Source organism: Cicer arietinum, chromosome 5 (genome assembly GCF_000331145.2).
Source record: "Cicer arietinum cultivar CDC Frontier isolate Library 1 chromosome 5, Cicar.CDCFrontier_v2.0, whole genome shotgun sequence".
NCBI classification, from domain to species: domain Eukaryota; kingdom Viridiplantae; phylum Streptophyta; class Magnoliopsida; order Fabales; family Fabaceae; genus Cicer; species Cicer arietinum.
The window spans coordinates 64,818,703-64,835,533 of NC_021164.2; the positions used below are offsets into that span (position 1 = coordinate 64,818,703).

The 16,831-nt window shown below is 32.6% G+C and overlaps 4 protein-coding genes across 6 annotated transcripts; 2 read left to right on the forward strand and 2 right to left on the reverse strand.

Moving 5' to 3' along the window:
• The first annotated feature begins 813 nt into the window (after positions 1-813).
• Positions 814-3,815, forward strand: LOC101512955 (transcription initiation factor TFIID subunit 7). 3 transcript variants are annotated; one of them, XM_012716397.3, is made up of 5 exons: positions 814-1,033; positions 2,361-2,614; positions 2,719-2,838; positions 2,958-3,027; positions 3,281-3,815. In XM_012716397.3, exons 2-5 carry the CDS (start codon positions 2,363-2,365, stop codon positions 3,436-3,438), a joined length of 600 nt encoding a protein of 199 aa, XP_012571851.1. In that variant the 5' UTR covers positions 814-1,033; positions 2,361-2,362; the 3' UTR covers positions 3,439-3,815. The 3 variants fall into 3 exon arrangements, with proteins under 3 accessions (XP_012571851.1, XP_027190759.1, XP_004502224.1); XM_027334958.2 differs by having other exon boundaries at positions 819-1,143; XM_004502167.4 differs by having other exon boundaries at positions 822-1,131.
• A 1,733-nt stretch (positions 3,816-5,548) lies between these two features.
• LOC101514155 (uncharacterized) lies at positions 5,549-12,277 on the forward strand. The gene is given in 13 exon segments (XM_012716372.3): positions 5,549-5,708; positions 5,779-5,878; positions 5,964-6,027; positions 6,106-6,207; positions 6,298-6,362; positions 6,845-6,928; positions 7,123-7,202; positions 7,276-7,492; positions 8,555-8,610; positions 8,724-8,819; positions 8,902-9,082; positions 11,793-11,888; positions 11,890-12,277. Coding segments are annotated over 13 exon segments (1,197 nt in total). The 5' UTR covers positions 5,549-5,679; the 3' UTR covers positions 11,917-12,277.
• Positions 10,482-11,375, reverse strand: LOC140920247 (threonine--tRNA ligase, mitochondrial 1-like). Its single transcript, XM_073368226.1, has 2 exons — positions 11,312-11,375; positions 10,482-11,166 (listed from the first exon to the last, which is right to left on the reverse strand). The coding sequence occupies exons 1-2, from the start codon at positions 11,373-11,375 to the stop codon at positions 10,601-10,603; spliced, it is 630 nt and encodes a 209-aa protein (XP_073224327.1). The 3' UTR covers positions 10,482-10,600.
• A 113-nt stretch (positions 12,278-12,390) lies between the features above and the next one.
• Positions 12,391-14,056, reverse strand: LOC101513808 (chalcone synthase 1B). The gene is made up of 2 exons (XM_004502169.3): positions 13,713-14,056; positions 12,391-13,572 (listed from the first exon to the last, which is right to left on the reverse strand). Exons 1-2 carry the CDS (start codon positions 13,888-13,890, stop codon positions 12,581-12,583), a joined length of 1,170 nt encoding a protein of 389 aa, XP_004502226.1. The 5' UTR covers positions 13,891-14,056; the 3' UTR covers positions 12,391-12,580.
• Between the last annotated feature and the right edge of the window lie 2,775 nt (positions 14,057-16,831).

Below are 16,831 nucleotides of genomic sequence, written 5' to 3' on the forward strand. Positions count from 1 at the left end.
AAAAATGTGGAACATTATTTAGTTCCTTGAGAAAAAATGTCCATTAATAGTCAATCACAATTACAAAAAAATTAGGACACTTAGATCTTTCTTTTGTAAGGACCCATTTTGAGTTGATAACTCAAAGAATATTCATAATTTTCTTTTCCTCAAAACTAAATTTGAGTCTTTACTTTATTTTTATTATGATTTAAATTTTATAGTGATTACAAGACTAAAGTAAAGTAGAGACTTAATTTTAAATTTAAATGATCAAATTTTAAAATCTAACGTGAGAAAGGATAAAATAATTATTTTTAAATTTAAATGATTATTTTTTATTTTGCATGAATTTTGATTTATATGTTCATTCTTTCGTTTTCTTTACTTTTTCCTCACTAAAATTAGTTCAATTGAATGAGTCCAACTTTTTTACTTAAATACAAAAATCAAATAAAAAAATACTAATTAAGGTGAAGTATTTTGTTGTGTTTCAATTTGATTTGTTTTGTATGTACAACTATTTAATTACATTTGTAGTAATTTATTTATATATTTATTTTATTGATTTGTTATATATATATATATATATATATATATATTTATCTATGATTTATTTGTTTATTCATATATTTGTCAAAAATTATTTATTTTTTATTTCATTCAATTACTTCACTTTTCTTTCAACCGCGCAGTGTTCTTAAAGCAAATTAAGGAAAATCTGTTTAAGTTTTTAATTTTGCGATACGATCCCTCCATGTTTCCCTATAGATCCAACGGCTATGAGATCTTCTTAGAGCAGAAAGCCACAGTGGCCGTCGATCTGACCCAGACCCAAACCAAGTGGATGCGTCTTTTCCTCCTTCCTCTTCATTTTGTTCTTCTTATTCTCTCTCTTCACGCTCAAATCCTCTCAAACTGAAACCTAGCGCCACCTTTAAACTCCGATTCCGGCAGCCACAGATCTCATCTCCCAATATTAAACCGATTAAAGTGTCTCTTATTATCTCTTATTATCTCTTATTCAAAATACCTCAATTAATTTTCGGTTCTGGTAAGTTTCTTCTTCAACACCGCCATTTTTGGGTGTTTCTGAACAACCATGAAAGTTTAAGAAAAGGCACGGGTTAAAGAATTCAGGACATCGTGGTCGTAAGAATCATCGTATTTGTTTCTGTTTATATATTTCTTTCGCAATCATTTGTTCTAGAATGAATAGTAATCTTGTTATCTTTGTTTTTTTATGCCTAATATGAATATTGTTATCAATCTTCATAGATGAGTTTTAGAGATATCAATCATTTTATTTTTCCGATCAATTCCGATTTATTATTGTTGTTTGTGATAATTTATTTAAGAGATGCATTTCGGTGTAAATTTTTCCCTAACATCCAAAGATAATACTAATATTGTATTCCGCTAAATCACCCCACTTTGGAATTGGTGTGATATAGTAAGCCACATATGGATTCTCTAATTTTATTGCGGGAAAGGCAAGGTAGCAGCTACCCTTATTTTTGATCCGTTCGATCTATCAAATGATCCAAAGCAAGCCAAGTAGAAATAACAACTGTTTTCTTCTTTTTTTTTAAAATAAAGCTTAATAGAGAATACACATTATATACCCTTGTTGCCTGCCGCTGCGATACTTTCGCGCTGATGCTCTTCCTGTCAGCTGTGATGCCGTTGACACGTCGTAGAGGGAAACTTTGTTGATTCGGAAGCATTTAAGGGTGCAAGGGAGAAGGCAATCTTTGTCTTTCATCTCTCCTTAATATTTTTTTTTGGAAAACTTTTCTATTTGTAAGATGAAGAGGTAGTGCCTTCTTGAAGTCGTTGGCTTTGACGACGTGCCTTTGGGACTTGCCTCGATGTTATACTTCTTCCCAATCCGGTTGTCGATGACGGTAGGAAGAACACTGTCACGTGAAGTTCTGATTTTATGCTTTATTATTTTTTCAAATACGTAGAACACCACACGGCTCATTCTGAACTGCTCGATTGATCCAATGGTGCAGAAGAAGCGAAAGGTATTCTACCTTTCGCGCCTTAATGCTAGACAATCTGTTTCCCGAAATGTTGGTTTATCATTAGATGAAAGTGTTTTACACTGTCAGTGTATGTCCATTAAATCATTTGAGTTGATATATGGTATGGATGGTTAAATTGAAGCGCTGGCGCAATTTGCAATAATTGCTTCTTCAGTTATTTGGTTGGGGTTTATTGGATTTCTTTCTGTCCTTAAGACAATGGCGATTACAAGAAGCATTAAACATACCTTATTATCTCTCTTAATCTACCTTGCCTGCAATTGAATTGAATTCAATTTGATTCTATTATTCTTGTCATATTTGTAATGATTCCAATCACAATGGATATAGTTATGGAGGAGCAATTCATACTTAGAGTTCCACCTAACATTGCGGAGCGGATAGAGCGTCTTCTGAATGAAAACAATGCTTCTTCATCTGAAGACAAGTCGCTAGATTTGCAATTTAGTGAGGATGGAAGAAGCGGTACGTTTATGATTGGAAATGAGCACTTCCCGGCTGCTCTACTGGACCTTCCTTCTGTCGTTGAATCATACAAGACTTATGACGATAACTCTTTGGTTAAGACTGCTGATATTGGTCAGGTCAGGTATCTGTCGCTGTTCACATTATTCATTCAGTCTTAATCTTACTCCTAGATTCAGATAATTAAATAACTGCTTGCCTTCTTAATGAATCCAACTAACAGATGATTATGGTGAGGGAATCTGGTGATGTTGCTCCAGATGTAATCGAGTGCAGACATGGCCTTACCCCTCCCATGAGAGATGCCCGCAAGCGTAGATTCCGCCGAGAGCCTGACCTTAATGTATTCTTTTTTATTTTGCATGATAACATTATCTTAGCATACCCGGCACCTCTCTATCTCTGTGTTTGTATTTTGTGTGCTCTCTTACTTACCATATTTTTTCAACTTTCCTTTTCCAGCCTGAGCTTGTCTCCCGTGTTGAGAAAGATCTTCTCAAAATCATTGCTGGAGGAACGGTTGACAATCTTGATATCCTTTCATCTTGTTTCCAAGCAGTAATTTAGTTAACATTCCAAATTTTTATATACAAATTTATGGTTCTACTTTAAATAATTTATTTGAAATGGATGGCTGATGAGATCATTTTTTATACATACCTTCTTTGCTCTTATGACACATCTCTCTATTTGACATGAGGTTCATGGGATATCCCATCGTAGCTATTTGCATCAAATAGTGCAAGTGTAATCAACATTTTTGTATTTTCTTGACTGAGATTCACATGTGGAAATAGCTGAGCAAGAAGGTGACGAGAATGCTCGAGGTGCTAATAAAAAACCTGCAGCTGCACCTGTATCAAAGCATGATGTTCCGGAGCCTCTTACAAACGCTGGGGATCCTGACAGAAGTGACTCTGATGAATCTGATGACTCAGTTTGACCGATATTAGCTGCCAAAGATATATCAGATGAATGCTAGAAACACCTTTTGTTGACAAATTTCTCAAACACTCAGATAAATTTTTTTTAAAGAAAAGTCAATTTGGTTGTCTCATTTTTGAGAAAATATATTGACCTTTTAAAAAACGGATCAATCATAAAGGGTGTATAAAAAAGGTGTGTTGTTGGCATTCACATTGTATAATGATGTGCTGTTAAATGTGAATCCCATCTACAGTCTTAAGATTGGCTGCAATGGATTTGCTACATTATTTGTTGTATTTTACGCCATTTGGTTGTCGTTGTTATGTAACAACCTTTTAGGCCCTATTTTACCCCGCATATATGAGAATAAGGCGAACCATGTTTTTTTTGTAAGCTATTGTGTTTTAATATTTTGTTACTGTGTCATTGTGCAAAGCAAATGCTTCATAAGCGATTAAGTTCTGATAAGTATCATCTGTTGGCTTATATTGGTACTTGACTAGTTAATAAACATGTTTGGCTAAAATAGGTGTTTGATGGGTTTATTTTACTGGTTTGTAGTATTTTTAGATGCTTAATCTCAATATATTTGTTAGATAAATCTAACAAATCAAATTTATCTCTGGCCGACGGAATAGTATATGTTGAGTTGAGAGAGGTGAAACACTTGTAGATTAACAACAAAATAACAACAAAATAACAACCCAGATTAATTCATGTAGAGAGATGAATAAAATTAATGTTCAAAATCTAGACTCTACTATTCCATATTTTACCTCAAAAATAACTCTCCATAAGTTCCTTCGTGTAATATATTATATCCAATAGAACTTAAGCGTAATAATTATTTATTTTCAACTTTTATTTTGCTCCAATTATAAATCAACACATAGACCTAAGAGTTTATTTGAACATTCTTAGCATATAAAGCTTTTTACCGTTAAAATGAGAGAGAAAATAGGGACATATTTAGTTTAAAAGAAAAAATGTGATAAAAGACCTTTAATAATTTTATGTTTAGTTTAAAGATAAAAGATAAATTTTAAATAGTTTTTATATTGTTTTTGTTCCTGCCATTTCATCAAATCTAAACAAATAGAGGAAAAGCAAAATATGCTCTAGAAGGAATTTTTGTTCTCTTTTCCTAAAATATTGAATCAAAAACAAAAACTTATAAAAATTTCCTTTCTTCTTCACCATCTACCTCTACCCTAAAAATTTATGAAGATGTATTATCGTATAAAATAGTTTTACATAAACACTTAATAAAAAATCACGATATTGTCACCTAAGCTTGTTTGGTAACCCCAATACAAATAATTGAAGAATGATAAATTTTCATTCATTATTAGTGTGAAAAACTCGTGCATGTCCCTTTTTATTATATACTTGTTATGATTGATTAATTAATTAATAATATAAACAATTATTTACAAAGAGTATGAATTAAATCATGTAGCTAATATTATAAACAATACTATTTTAAACTTATCAGAACAACTTCATTCAACTTGCATAACAAAACAATACTGTACTGTTATGGTAAATGAAAAAAAATGTGATTTTATTAAATTATTATTGTTAATTATTTATGTATGTTATTTATCATAAAAATAAAATAAAAAAATAATTTAAAAGTGATGTACATAATATTAAGAGATTACGATTGAAAAGATAGTTAAAATTATATTGGAAATTTAAAGTGATAATCTTTTTAAAATAATTTATTTTAACAAACGTGACAATTAAGATGAAACAAATAGCGTATATTGACGAACAATACAAAAAACACTAATATCATAGAAATAAATGTTAGAATTTTGATAAAATTCATAAAAGTGATAAAATAAAAATATTTAAATTAAGAATAAATTATATATTGATAAAATAAAAATTAAAAAATTATCATATTATTTATTTAATTTTAATATTTTTTAATTCACAAAAATGGACAAATGTAACCATTTTTAAGATGGAAAGGTATAATTATATAATACACTTTTTACTCTTATTTTGAAGATAAAATACTCTAAAATATAGTTTAACTAATAAATGAGAAGATTGACGTAGAAATGAAATGTATTTACTAACCGCACGTGTTACATATAGCGGAAGAGATGATTCCCGCTATACTCAATTTGTTGGCTCAGTTGAAATATTTTAGTCATAAAAGAAAAAAAAGAAATGTTTGAAAGGAAAAAACGGGGGAAGAATATAATAAACATGAAATTTGGAACCATTTTTGTTGATTGTTGATATGGCAGAAGAAGCAACTCAGTTCCGCAGGTAGTTTCTTTCTTCATTCTCATTCTCATTTTCATGCTGTTAATTACATTCTATTCTGCATACCTTTCAGTCGAATTTCAGAGATTCATAAGTTTTGCTGCGAAGACGACCAACTATCAAACCCTTCTGATTCCCTCGATTTACTCCACCACTCTGCTCTTCATGTTCAAGTTCCGTACGCATTCTTCGTTTAATAATTTTTCTCTCTCTCTCTCTTACCCTAACCCCCAATCAATTTATTATTCACTTTCATAGAGCACAGTGCAACAGATTGTATCCGAATTCTCCGATCTCGCTTCTTTAGGAATTCAAGATTTCGGTAATCCAATCAACTCTTCCTTTATGCAATTTCTTTTATGTTATCACAATTTTAACTTGCTAGTTGCATTGCTTTCAGATGCTTACATTGACCTTTTGGAAAATGAACTTAACAAGGTACAAGTTGAAACCACCGATGTAGCCAACGAGATTCAACATCTCGTAAAAACTCAAAAGGATGGTCAGTGTCACTCACTCACTCACTTCTCTTTTGTTTCACACAATCGGCATGGATCAATCCATCAAATTATTGTTTTTCTTTTTTCTCCAGATTCTATTCTTTTGGAGGCCAGACTTGAAGAATTGGAATGTTCTATACAGTATATTACATCAAAGGTTGATACTTGCTACTCAACAAGCAACTCATTGTGTTCTGTTTTATACTTTAGCTAATACTAAACGCTTATGTCCCTAAATAATATAGGTCTCTGTTCATTAAATCACAGGAATTAAAACAGTTGGTGTGGTATTAGATTTGGTGACAGTTAGTATTGTTTTTTCAAGTTTGCCTTTCATACTATTTATTGCTTACTTATTGGTTATAGAAAAAAAAATTAAAATAAATAGGGGGTACTTTGGTAATGAAATATTTAATGCAGTTGAAAATCTGAAGGGATGAAAATAAAATGGGACAAGGAAATATCTCAAGATGGTCCTTTATTTAGGGATAGAGGTAGTAGTATACTTTGCTCATTATGATCGAGCCCTGGTGTGAGTTAAGTATATTGTGCTCATTTAATCATCCCTTTTTCTAATGAGGGGAAGGGGATTTTCTGTTCATTAATTTATGTTTTGACAGTTGTTTTTAATAATTATAGGTGCAGAAGACAACTGAGGCTAATGAAGGGATTGCTTCCTCAATGTTGGCAGACACCATCATGAATCTAGGCGAAGATTTGGAGGTGTTGTTGACTGAGTCCCACTACTTGGCGTTTATCGTTGTTTATTTGGGCATTGAGTTCGTTTCAAAATATGGGGACTAATTATTCCCTGATCTTTTTTCTGCTTTTACACGAAATCATTTTGGTGGTTTTTTACTGTAACTTTTATATGAAATGTATATATTTTTTGAAATATATTTTTTTGTGTGTTGCAGCAATTGGAACTTGAGAATAAGGTTGATGAAATGAAGTCTATTCTGAAGACTATGGAGTATCTTCAGTGTAAGGTCAAATGGTAAGTTCAGCTACTCCCATTCATTCTTATATTTTTCTATATTATGGCTTACTCATTTTGTTCCCCTTTCCAGGGTTGATGCCATAGAGCAGATTGAGGATGCATTGACGGGTCTAAAAGTGCTTGCATTTGATAAGAATTGCATTAGGCTGTCTTTGCAGACCTATATGCCAACGGTAGAGGGCATTTCATACCTACAGAGAGTTGAAGATGCCATTGATACATCTGTGCTGAATCATGAGTTACTGATTGAAGTTTTTGAGGGGACTATGAAGCTTAAAGATGTTCAGGTTTAAAAACAGATCACCATTTCATTCTCTGACTTGTTTTTTTTTATTATCATTGTTTATTAGATTTGACAATTGGGTTCAGCAATGTTGTGGAAAAATGCTGATATGAACCATCAAATCTGTTAGGAAAAAGTGACAGTTGAAGTTTACCATTTAGATAAGCTCCTATGAACTATGAAAGACTTTTATGTCATCAAGTGGTGTCTTCTTTGAACTTGTTTCTTGTGGTAGTTTGACGCGGTGCTTGTGTTTTGAAGCATACATTGACCCATTATATGAGGCTCAATTGGTTTAAGTTTGATGGTGATATTCATTCTAATATTCCACTGGCTTCATAATTATCATAAGTATCTTGTTAAAAGTTGGGATGATAACTATTTTTTAGTATCTTCAACTTTATGCTTATTTTACATTTTTTGGTGTATGGAGGTGTAAATCTCAGAATTTGCTGGATATATTATGTGGTTACATTGGTGGGTTTGCTTTTGATTTACGGTCTGTTGTAGTCTACTTATTTCTCTTTTTAGTTTTAGTACCTTTTTTGGTGATTGATACTCTCTATATGCAGTTTTGTACTACTCTTAACATTAGGAGATTTTAAAAAAAAATTTATTTAGTCATGGAGTTATTTTTCTCATTATATTGTATATGAAAGAATCCCATTCAAATATGTAATGATTCGTAAAGATCCTTGTGTGGTAGAAGGATCCTTTGCCAATTTCGTTATATGTTGCTGTTAACTTTAGATTTCATGTAGAAGACTTACGAAAAGATAATTATAAGATTAGGCGCCAAAGGAACTTATTTCTATTCACTAGTAGTAGTACTAACACTTCATACGTCACACATGATCCTGGCAAAACACAGCAACATATATACTTTTTCCTTTCTTAATCTCTTCCTTTAGGAGAAGATTGTTGGATGCTTTTGATATATTGCTGTTCGGTTTTATTTTAAGAACAGCATATAAAAGCATTAAGTTACTCATCAGTTTAGTTTAGCATTTTTAGCATCCTGTATTGCTCTCGATGATTTGCTAACTATTTTGGTTTTGTTATTTAGGTTTTTCCAAATGATATATACGTGAATGACATTGTTGATACTGCAAAGTCTGTCAGGTCCACCACTTCCTTTTTTTGTTTTTTTTCCTATCTAGGTTTACTTAGTTCACCCCTCTTCCCAAATTCCTTATGGCTATAATTCATACTTTTTTACTATATTTACCATGCAGTAAGTCCTCATTGCAGTGGTTAATACAAAAAGTGCAAGATAGAATTATACTAACCACACTTAGGCGTCTTGTGGTAAAGGATGCTAATAAATCAAGGTGAGGCTGTAGTATAGTTCTTTGGGTTTGATGTTATTAATTATGATTTACTAGTCTTTTCACTATTTTTTGTCTAATGTAGATATTCTCTTGAATATTTGGACAAAGATGAGACTATTGTAGCTCATATGGTTAGAGGAATTGATGCATATATAAAGTTGTCTCATGGTTGGCCAATATTTGGTTCTCCATTGAAGCTGATATCTATCAAGGGATCAGATATTATGAAGAAAAGTTCTCCAAGTTTTTACTGCAAAGTTGAGGTGAGAGAATTCCACTCTTTGTTAGCTATACAAAATTTCAGACATTATTCTTCGTTGTGATGTATGGATGTGTAAAAGCATTTTCAATGTGGTGTGAAAGTTTTCATTTCTTTTGGTAATAACTGGAATGTTAATTCACCGACATAGTCAATATGCTAAGTCTATATGCCATTTTTATTCCTCAAGTGTATATGTAGTAGTACTTCAATACGTGGTAAACTTACCATTTACTATTACTAGAGTGGCCTGGGTAGGGAATAGGGATAGAGTTCATCAAATTATAAAGAGTTCAAATCTGGACTTCAATACGATCCACCTACGTTCGGATCTGCTTGTTTGAAACTATGTCAACCTTAGATGCAAGTTTTAAACAAAAAGAATGAGCTCAATATGGGTTTGTGAAGAAGCTGAAAATATCCTCCAATATGTTGTATCATGTTACTATCTTTTTATTCCTTTCGTTCACATTATTTTGGTAAATTTATATCCGACCATACTCAGTAACATTGCAGCTGTGTTGGTAATTATACCAATATTACTTGGAATATGTACTTTTATTGTTAAGTGTAGTGTTTTCACTTGTGATACAAATTGTGGTCGTAATTGGCTTCTAATTACATGTATTGAAGTCGCATTTGGTGTGTGGTTTTCTGATGAATCTTAACTGCAAAATAAATGGATATTTATAGAAATAGGATTTTTTTTAGCCATGTGGAAGTCAGAACTTTAAACTCGGCCAGTTAGCCTGTCTAATGGTGAGACTCTGATGTTTTGATATTGGTTTTATGTTAAAAAATAAAAACAAATGGGTGTTGTATCATGTCTCATATTTGGGGCAGTGTTGTTAAATGGAAGAATGATGTGGTGGAATTTTTTATAACTGCCATAGGCAATTTGTGAAGGGATGCCTGCTGTGGCAGCACCATAGACTGCAATGGCGTGTTTATAGGACAGGTTTTTAGCCTTTCAATATTCTGCTACAGACAACACTGATTTGGGGTTAACTTCAATTCTATGAAGACATTCTTAGTAGTGCAAACTGTTGGATAACAAAAATATGATACTAGTCAAGTATATCAGTACTGGTTGACAAGATAACAGCTACAAACTTTTCTCCCAGCAGTTTACAAGATGGTTCTCGAATCACCAAATCAGTTTCAAATTCTTATCTGTACTACATAGGACTTATAATACCAGCTGAATTTGGTTCAGATGCATATTTAATCTTTGTCTTTTGTGTCCTTAAGACTTAACATTATTGTATTTAAATTGTGTTCGACCATTCCATTCTAAATATTGTAGGGCAAAAGAATTCTAATTTCATGTTAGGAGAGAGTTGAGATCATCGTTCAATCCCAAGTCACCATAAAAAGCATAATAATAGAATCCCTCTCCTCTTGTAGTACACGGCCCAATGCAAAGCTTGCGTCCATACTCCATCTCTAGTGACTGGCCAAGAATGTGAGCACTAAAATGCCAAAAAGTGTCACGTCCTTCATCATCATCAAACCTAAAGATCTAAAGTTGAAAATCCTTTTCAAGAGGACGAGTCATATCACAAAGAACACCATTAACCTCAGCAATAAGAGCATTATTGGCCGAATTCTTTGAGATTTCACAAGCAACATCTAAAGGAGTAGTTTGCCATTTCTTTCCTTCCTTCACGTTTTCATTAGGAAGCGTTACCTTAATCGGATTCGGAGATAGTGAAATCCGGCGAATCTGCTGCTTCTCCTGAATCAATTTGAAGATATGGACGCACTTAGGGATTGTGGCAGCTAGGTAGGGTTCATCCTTTGCGTGAACAACCACGACGGAAGCGGCGGTGGATGAAGATGAATAGAAATGCTTAGTGAAGTGTTGAATGAGCGAAGTCGAAGGTTTACAGCTACCACACGCGCCGTTAGTCGTGGTGAAGAGCGGCAATGCGTGGATCTGTTGTGCGGTGGATGCTAAGGCCCATGTGCGCGTGTGGTGGCTTTCGACGACGTGCTTTGCGGTGTGGCCGATTTGGAAGATGCGAAGCTGATGGAGTGGCCGTTTTCGGAAAAGTTGGCGGAAACAGTAACGGTGGCAGTAGCGAACTAAACGGAAACAAGTGAAACCGGCGTAAAAAAAAATGATTACGTTGAAAAAGAAAAACTATGATTATATTCCCTAATTGCTAGGAACTCGAAAGCGGAACAACGACAAGATTGTTCAAAGAGGATTGAAATAGTTTCTAGATACCTTGTTGAAGTTGTGTGATTTTAGATAAAAGGAGGAGAGAAAAAAATAACAGTTTGAATATCATTGGTAATAGCTTTATGCTAACTTGATAAAGAAAGACTCAATACTAATCTCTATTTATAGAGAAATATAGACTCAATCCTAAATCAGAAACAAATCATAATAATAATGAGAAATATTTTAAGATATCTCTATGATTATAAATTGATTCTAGGATATAACTCTAGATACTCTAATATAATATAAAATATATTATAAGATATTTTTTAATATACTAACATTAGGGGTCTGAACTTGATACTTCGTAGGTGTTCTTTCCTCTTGCAGCCGTGTCATTGTTTGGTGTCCTACATTCAGCTAATGATGCACTTAATCACTTGTCGCATTTCTTTATTTGCATTTATATGTTATTCTGATCATGAAATGATGGGAAGATTTGTGCACTGATTTTTCTCTCTCTTTTGGTGGATTGTCTTTTCAGAATTTGGCCAACTCGTTAGATACTCATACACGGCAAAAAATACCAGGCTTCGTTGATGCTGTTGAAAAAGTGCTCATAGAACAGTTGCAGCTTGATTCTTAGAGCCGGCGATGGTTCTGGTTAAAGATGTGCTCACATCTTTGATGCTCATTGTGGATTCCTCCAAAATCTGTATGTTAAGTTCTGTATCACATGTGCACATTAACTTTTCTATTTGGTGAAGCAAAGTCTATAAAGTTGTTAAGATGATTTACTGCAATGTTAGACAGGAAACTGGCATGCTAAACGGGTACACGTGAGATTTGAATGGTCAGAATCAGATAGTCATGATATTGTGATAAAATTGAAAGTTGTACATGAGTAATCCCATAGAACATAAGTTCATATTTTTTAAATGATAATGTGTCAATGATTGAAAAGCGTATCATTTTCCATTGTGCGCCTTCATCAGTTCTGAAGTATTAGCACCACTAAAATTTTAGTCATATCCTGCACGTACAAGTTTTATTTTAAAGTTTTTTTTTTCTGTTTCTATTTAAATAATCCCTTCAAATCCTTGATGTCTCTTCCACTTGAAAATTCCTAAAAGATCATGAAATTGCGAATAGATGAATAATTGCATACCAATGTGATATGGAAGGGTACATTAAGCAACACCATATTACATTTTGAATGAAAAAAATAACTTTATTCAATGCTCAATGTAGCAAGTGAAGATTAAATCCCCCCCAAAAACACAGTAAGAATAAATAACATGGTATCATATAATTATAGCATATGCAAGCAATTTAAGTGGCAACACTGTGGAGCACTACAGTCTCAACAGTGAGGCCAGGTCCGAAACCAAACAATACACCCCACTCCAGCCCCTCGCCTGTTGTGCCAAGTCCGTCTTCTTTTGACTTCCTCCTCATCTCATCCAAGATGAATAAAACACATGCACTTGACATGTTACCATAATCGCTAAGCACTTGTCGAGTGGCTTGCATTTTTTCTGGCTTTAAGCCTAATTTGACCTCCACTTGGTCCAGAATTGCTGGACCACCTGGGTGTGCGATCCAAAATATAGAATTGTAATCAGAGATACCCAAAGGTTCAAAGGCCTCAACAAGAGCTTTCTCAATGTTCTTTGAGATGAGACCGGGAACATCCTTGAGGAGATGGAATGTCAACCCGACTTCACGAAGGTGACCATCAATGGCTCCTTCACTATCTGGAAGGATTGTTTGTGCAGTCCATACCAATTCAAACAAAGGTTTCTCAACTTGTGGTAATGGGTCTGAACCTACAATCACAGCTGCTGCACCATCTCCAAACAATGCTTGCCCCACAAGGCTGTCAAGATGAGTGTCATTGGGTCCACGGAAAGTAACTGCAGTGATCTCTGAACAAACCACCAACACACGAGCACCTTTGTTGTTTTCAGCCAAGTCTTTAGCCAAACGAAGCACCGTGCCACCAGCAAAACAACCTTGTTGGTACATCATGTAACGCTTCACATATGGACGAAGGCCTAGGAGTTTTGTGAGTTGATAGTCAGCCCCAGGCATGTCCACACCACTTGTGGTGCAAAATATGAGGTGGGTAATCCTGGACTTAGGTTGACCCCATTCCTTGATAGCCTTAGTTGCCGCCTCTTTTCCTAGTTTTGGTACTTCCACAACCACCATGTCCTGTCTTGCATCCAATGAAGGTGCCATGTACTCACAGAGAGTAGGATTCTCTTTCAGGATCTCTTCTGTCAAGTGCATGTATCTCTTCTTTATCATTGACTTGTCACCTGAAAAATTATATGCAGAATTTAGTCGTAAGTGTTTTGTACATGCAGAGAGTGACAGAACAAATTTAAGGAGCAAAACTAAACAATTTACAAGCACAGACAACAGAATGATATGTATGGAAATGAGACAGATATCTTACACATTCGCTTGAATTTTTCTTTGAGCTCAGTCTTGTGCTCGCTGTTTGTGATGCGGAAATAGTAGTCAGCATATGTACTCTGATCAACACAGTTTTGGGGAGTTGCAGTGCCTATTGCCAACACAGTGGCAGGACCCTCAGCCCTCTGTGCCTGGCGGATCTCATCAACTGACACCATCTTCTTCTGAATCTAAAGTTGGCAAGTACAAAGAAAAGAAGGTGAGTACTGATAGGTTATCAAGGGATTGGAATGGTAGATGACTTAGCACGTTTGTAGCTAGGCCACGAAGCAAGGGCTCTTAAAAGAATTCAAAGGGTGTGTTACAATATTGGTCCTGAAGAGACGTTGGTGTATATATATACTTGCGAATCAGAAGGGAGGAGAGATAATTGGTAGATGAGGCACATGCTTAACTGACCAAAATTCTAGCAAATTGAAATATTAATTAAAAATAACTAGTTAATATTGGGTCTAAGAATGAGTTAGTAGTTTATTATTCGAGGTAGGTGAGTTATCTTCCACTTGCAAGTTGCAACCCCCGCATGACTGCATGGACTGAAGGTTTGCCACTGAATGGTCAACATATATATATACTAGTTTTGGTGTTAAAATAAGGCAACTGAATGGAAACAACCAAGTACTCTCTTTAGAATGAAATAAAAAAAAATCATAATGGAAAAGTTTATGCAATGATGTTAAATTAAGATGAGATATATCAATTTTTGTTTATTTTACTACGGATAAAATATTTGGTTTGATCATGTAAGTGTTAGGTGAGATTGTTAATTTTAATATTTAAGTAAATTAATGTTGTCGTCTTTATGTTTTTTAATTATTCCAATTGTTTTATGAAAAAGCCAATATATATAAAAGAAGGAAATTATCATTCAAAATACAAAGAGTGCAAAGAATAACAAAAATAGTTTATAAAATCGATTAAAACGCCATAACCAATAGCTACTCAAAAGCTCAATGACACAATTAAAGAACCAAGATAAGTTACAATACCACAGCAATATATTTTAGAGGGTATTGCTACTATTGATTGTTTAAACACCACCTTATTATGAATTATAAGATTTTTTTTAATTCAACTGACCATTTAATTTTTTGTCCTGTAGTATATGTGCATCTTATGACTTGGGAAGTTAGGATAAACCGTTGAAAATGTCTGGAAGTTTTTTTAATACATTATAATTAGGGTTTTTACATTGTAATAGAATTATAGAGATCAATCTCTGCATGTGAGCTCAGCATAATCAATATTTTTTGTCCCTCTATGAAAAGTTGTTCTGCGATTTTGTAGTGAGGTCGTTCTCTACAAACTCAATTTGCATGTTTATGTTTTCTCAACACCATGTCATAGTAGTGAACTGATTTTAATTTGTAATAATTCATTCAATAAGCACACTTAGCATGTGTTTGGAAAGTATAATTACCGCGACTATTTTTCACGTTAAGACAGATGCTACATATAATAGAATTCATATTTGACTTATTCAACCACAATTCCAAACACATTTCTTTCAAACAAAAATGTCTATAACTACTCACAAATATTTTTTTAAAAAAAAAACTCACAATACTCTTTTAATAATGCTATATTATTTATTTAATTGCATAAAAATAGAAGTACAATCAAACGCAAATAAATTAACAAATGAGATTCCATAATAATAATAAATAAATAAATAAATAAAATTCACCAAGTTTTTTTGAGCTAAAATAAAATTCACCAATTTTTTTGAACTAAAATAAAATTCAACTTTAAAATATAAGTAATTTAGTATGGTTTCTTTAAAATGTTTTTCCAAGATAAGCATTACGGCATATTATAATATATACCATTTTATAAGTTGATTCATTCTTTTGAATTTATATCAATTGAGTTATTAGGAATGTAGAAAATACAATATTGAGTAGGACATGTAATATTATCACATCTTAATTGAAGCAAAATATCTATATTTTTCATATTATTATATGTTATACGATTAACTTTTAAATTTATAATATTTGATGAAATAAGATCAAATAGAATGAAAGTGGTACAATTTGAGGCCAAAAAATAAAACATGGTACCATTTTCAGCAGACGTTATAACAGAGAAGTAGGTATATATTCTTCCAAAAGAGCGTGATCCATAATTCGCGGTGATTGCAACACCATCTACATATAATTACTCTATTTATTCTTAAAAATCATGTAAAAATAAAGAGATAACTGAAAACTTGAACAGTAACGTTAGAAATTAATTCCTAACCCATACTTGTGATATTGTTACAAATTTACCACAAACTTACCTTTGGAATTAAAGCTTGCATTACAAAGGTTTTTATAACACAGTAATAACCGTGTAAAATATTAATTATACCTTTAAAATTAATATTACTTTTTAACAGAAATTATTAATATTACTTTGCATTTCACATAAACTTTGTATTTATGATAAAATTAAATATATCAATATTTGATATAAATAATTTAATAAAAAGTATTATTCAATCATTTTTATTTATTATTTTGTATATGTAAAATCATCACATGAATACATTATTTTAGAAAGGAACGAACATTTGAGTTAGGTGAATGTGACTCTTATTTAGTTTATTTTATTAAAAAAATAACAAGATATTTATTAAAAAAAATCATATTTTAAAAAATTTAATTAAAAATATCTTAAAAGTTGTATTTTCAACAATTTTAAAATAAAAAATTTATTCTTTGCAATATAAATTTTTCATTAAAAATTGTTAAAATAAAATAAGGAAACTTGTTAACGAGCAATACCTTGGATTTGGAGACACAAAGATGCCAATTATTTTTTTAAAATAAATCATAAATACTACCGCTTCTTCTTTTTTTTTTAATAAAAAATAAATCCAAAAAATAATGAAATGAGACTATTCTAAGCAAAAGTAGAATATGAAATGTACAAGAATTACAATGCCATACTGTTAGTTAATTAATGGAAACTAAATCAAAACACCAACAAACAAAAAAAAACACCTAAATCTAGCATGGAGTCTAACCACACTTTAAATCTATACGACCTAAAAGTTGGGAACGCTATTGACGTGCGATATTTCAAGAATGAGATTTTTATTCAGCGATTTTG

Excerpts from the sequence above, each read along its gene's own strand:
- LOC101512955 (XM_012716397.3), top strand. The coding sequence starts at position 2,363 with ATGGAGGAGCAATTCATACTTAGAGTTCCACCTAACATTGCGGAGCGG. Across the intron at positions 2,615-2,718 it reads AGACTGCTGATATTGGTCAG|ATGATTATGGTGAGGGAATC; the intron begins GTCAGGTATCTG and ends TCCAACTAACAG. Across the intron at positions 2,839-2,957 it reads GCCGAGAGCCTGACCTTAAT|CCTGAGCTTGTCTCCCGTGT; the intron begins GTATTCTTTTTT and ends TTCCTTTTCCAG.
- LOC140920247 (XM_073368226.1), bottom strand. The coding sequence starts at position 11,375 with ATGATATTCAAACTGTTATTTTTTTCTCTCCTCCTTTTATCTAAAATC. Across the intron at positions 11,167-11,311 it reads AATCACACAACTTCAACAAG|TTCGCTACTGCCACCGTTAC; the intron begins GTATCTAGAAAC and ends GTTTCCGTTTAG.
- LOC101513808 (XM_004502169.3), bottom strand. The coding sequence starts at position 13,890 with ATGGTGTCAGTTGATGAGATCCGCCAGGCACAGAGGGCTGAGGGTCCT. Across the intron at positions 13,573-13,712 it reads AGAAAAATTCAAGCGAATGT|GTGACAAGTCAATGATAAAG; the intron begins GTAAGATATCTG and ends ATAATTTTTCAG.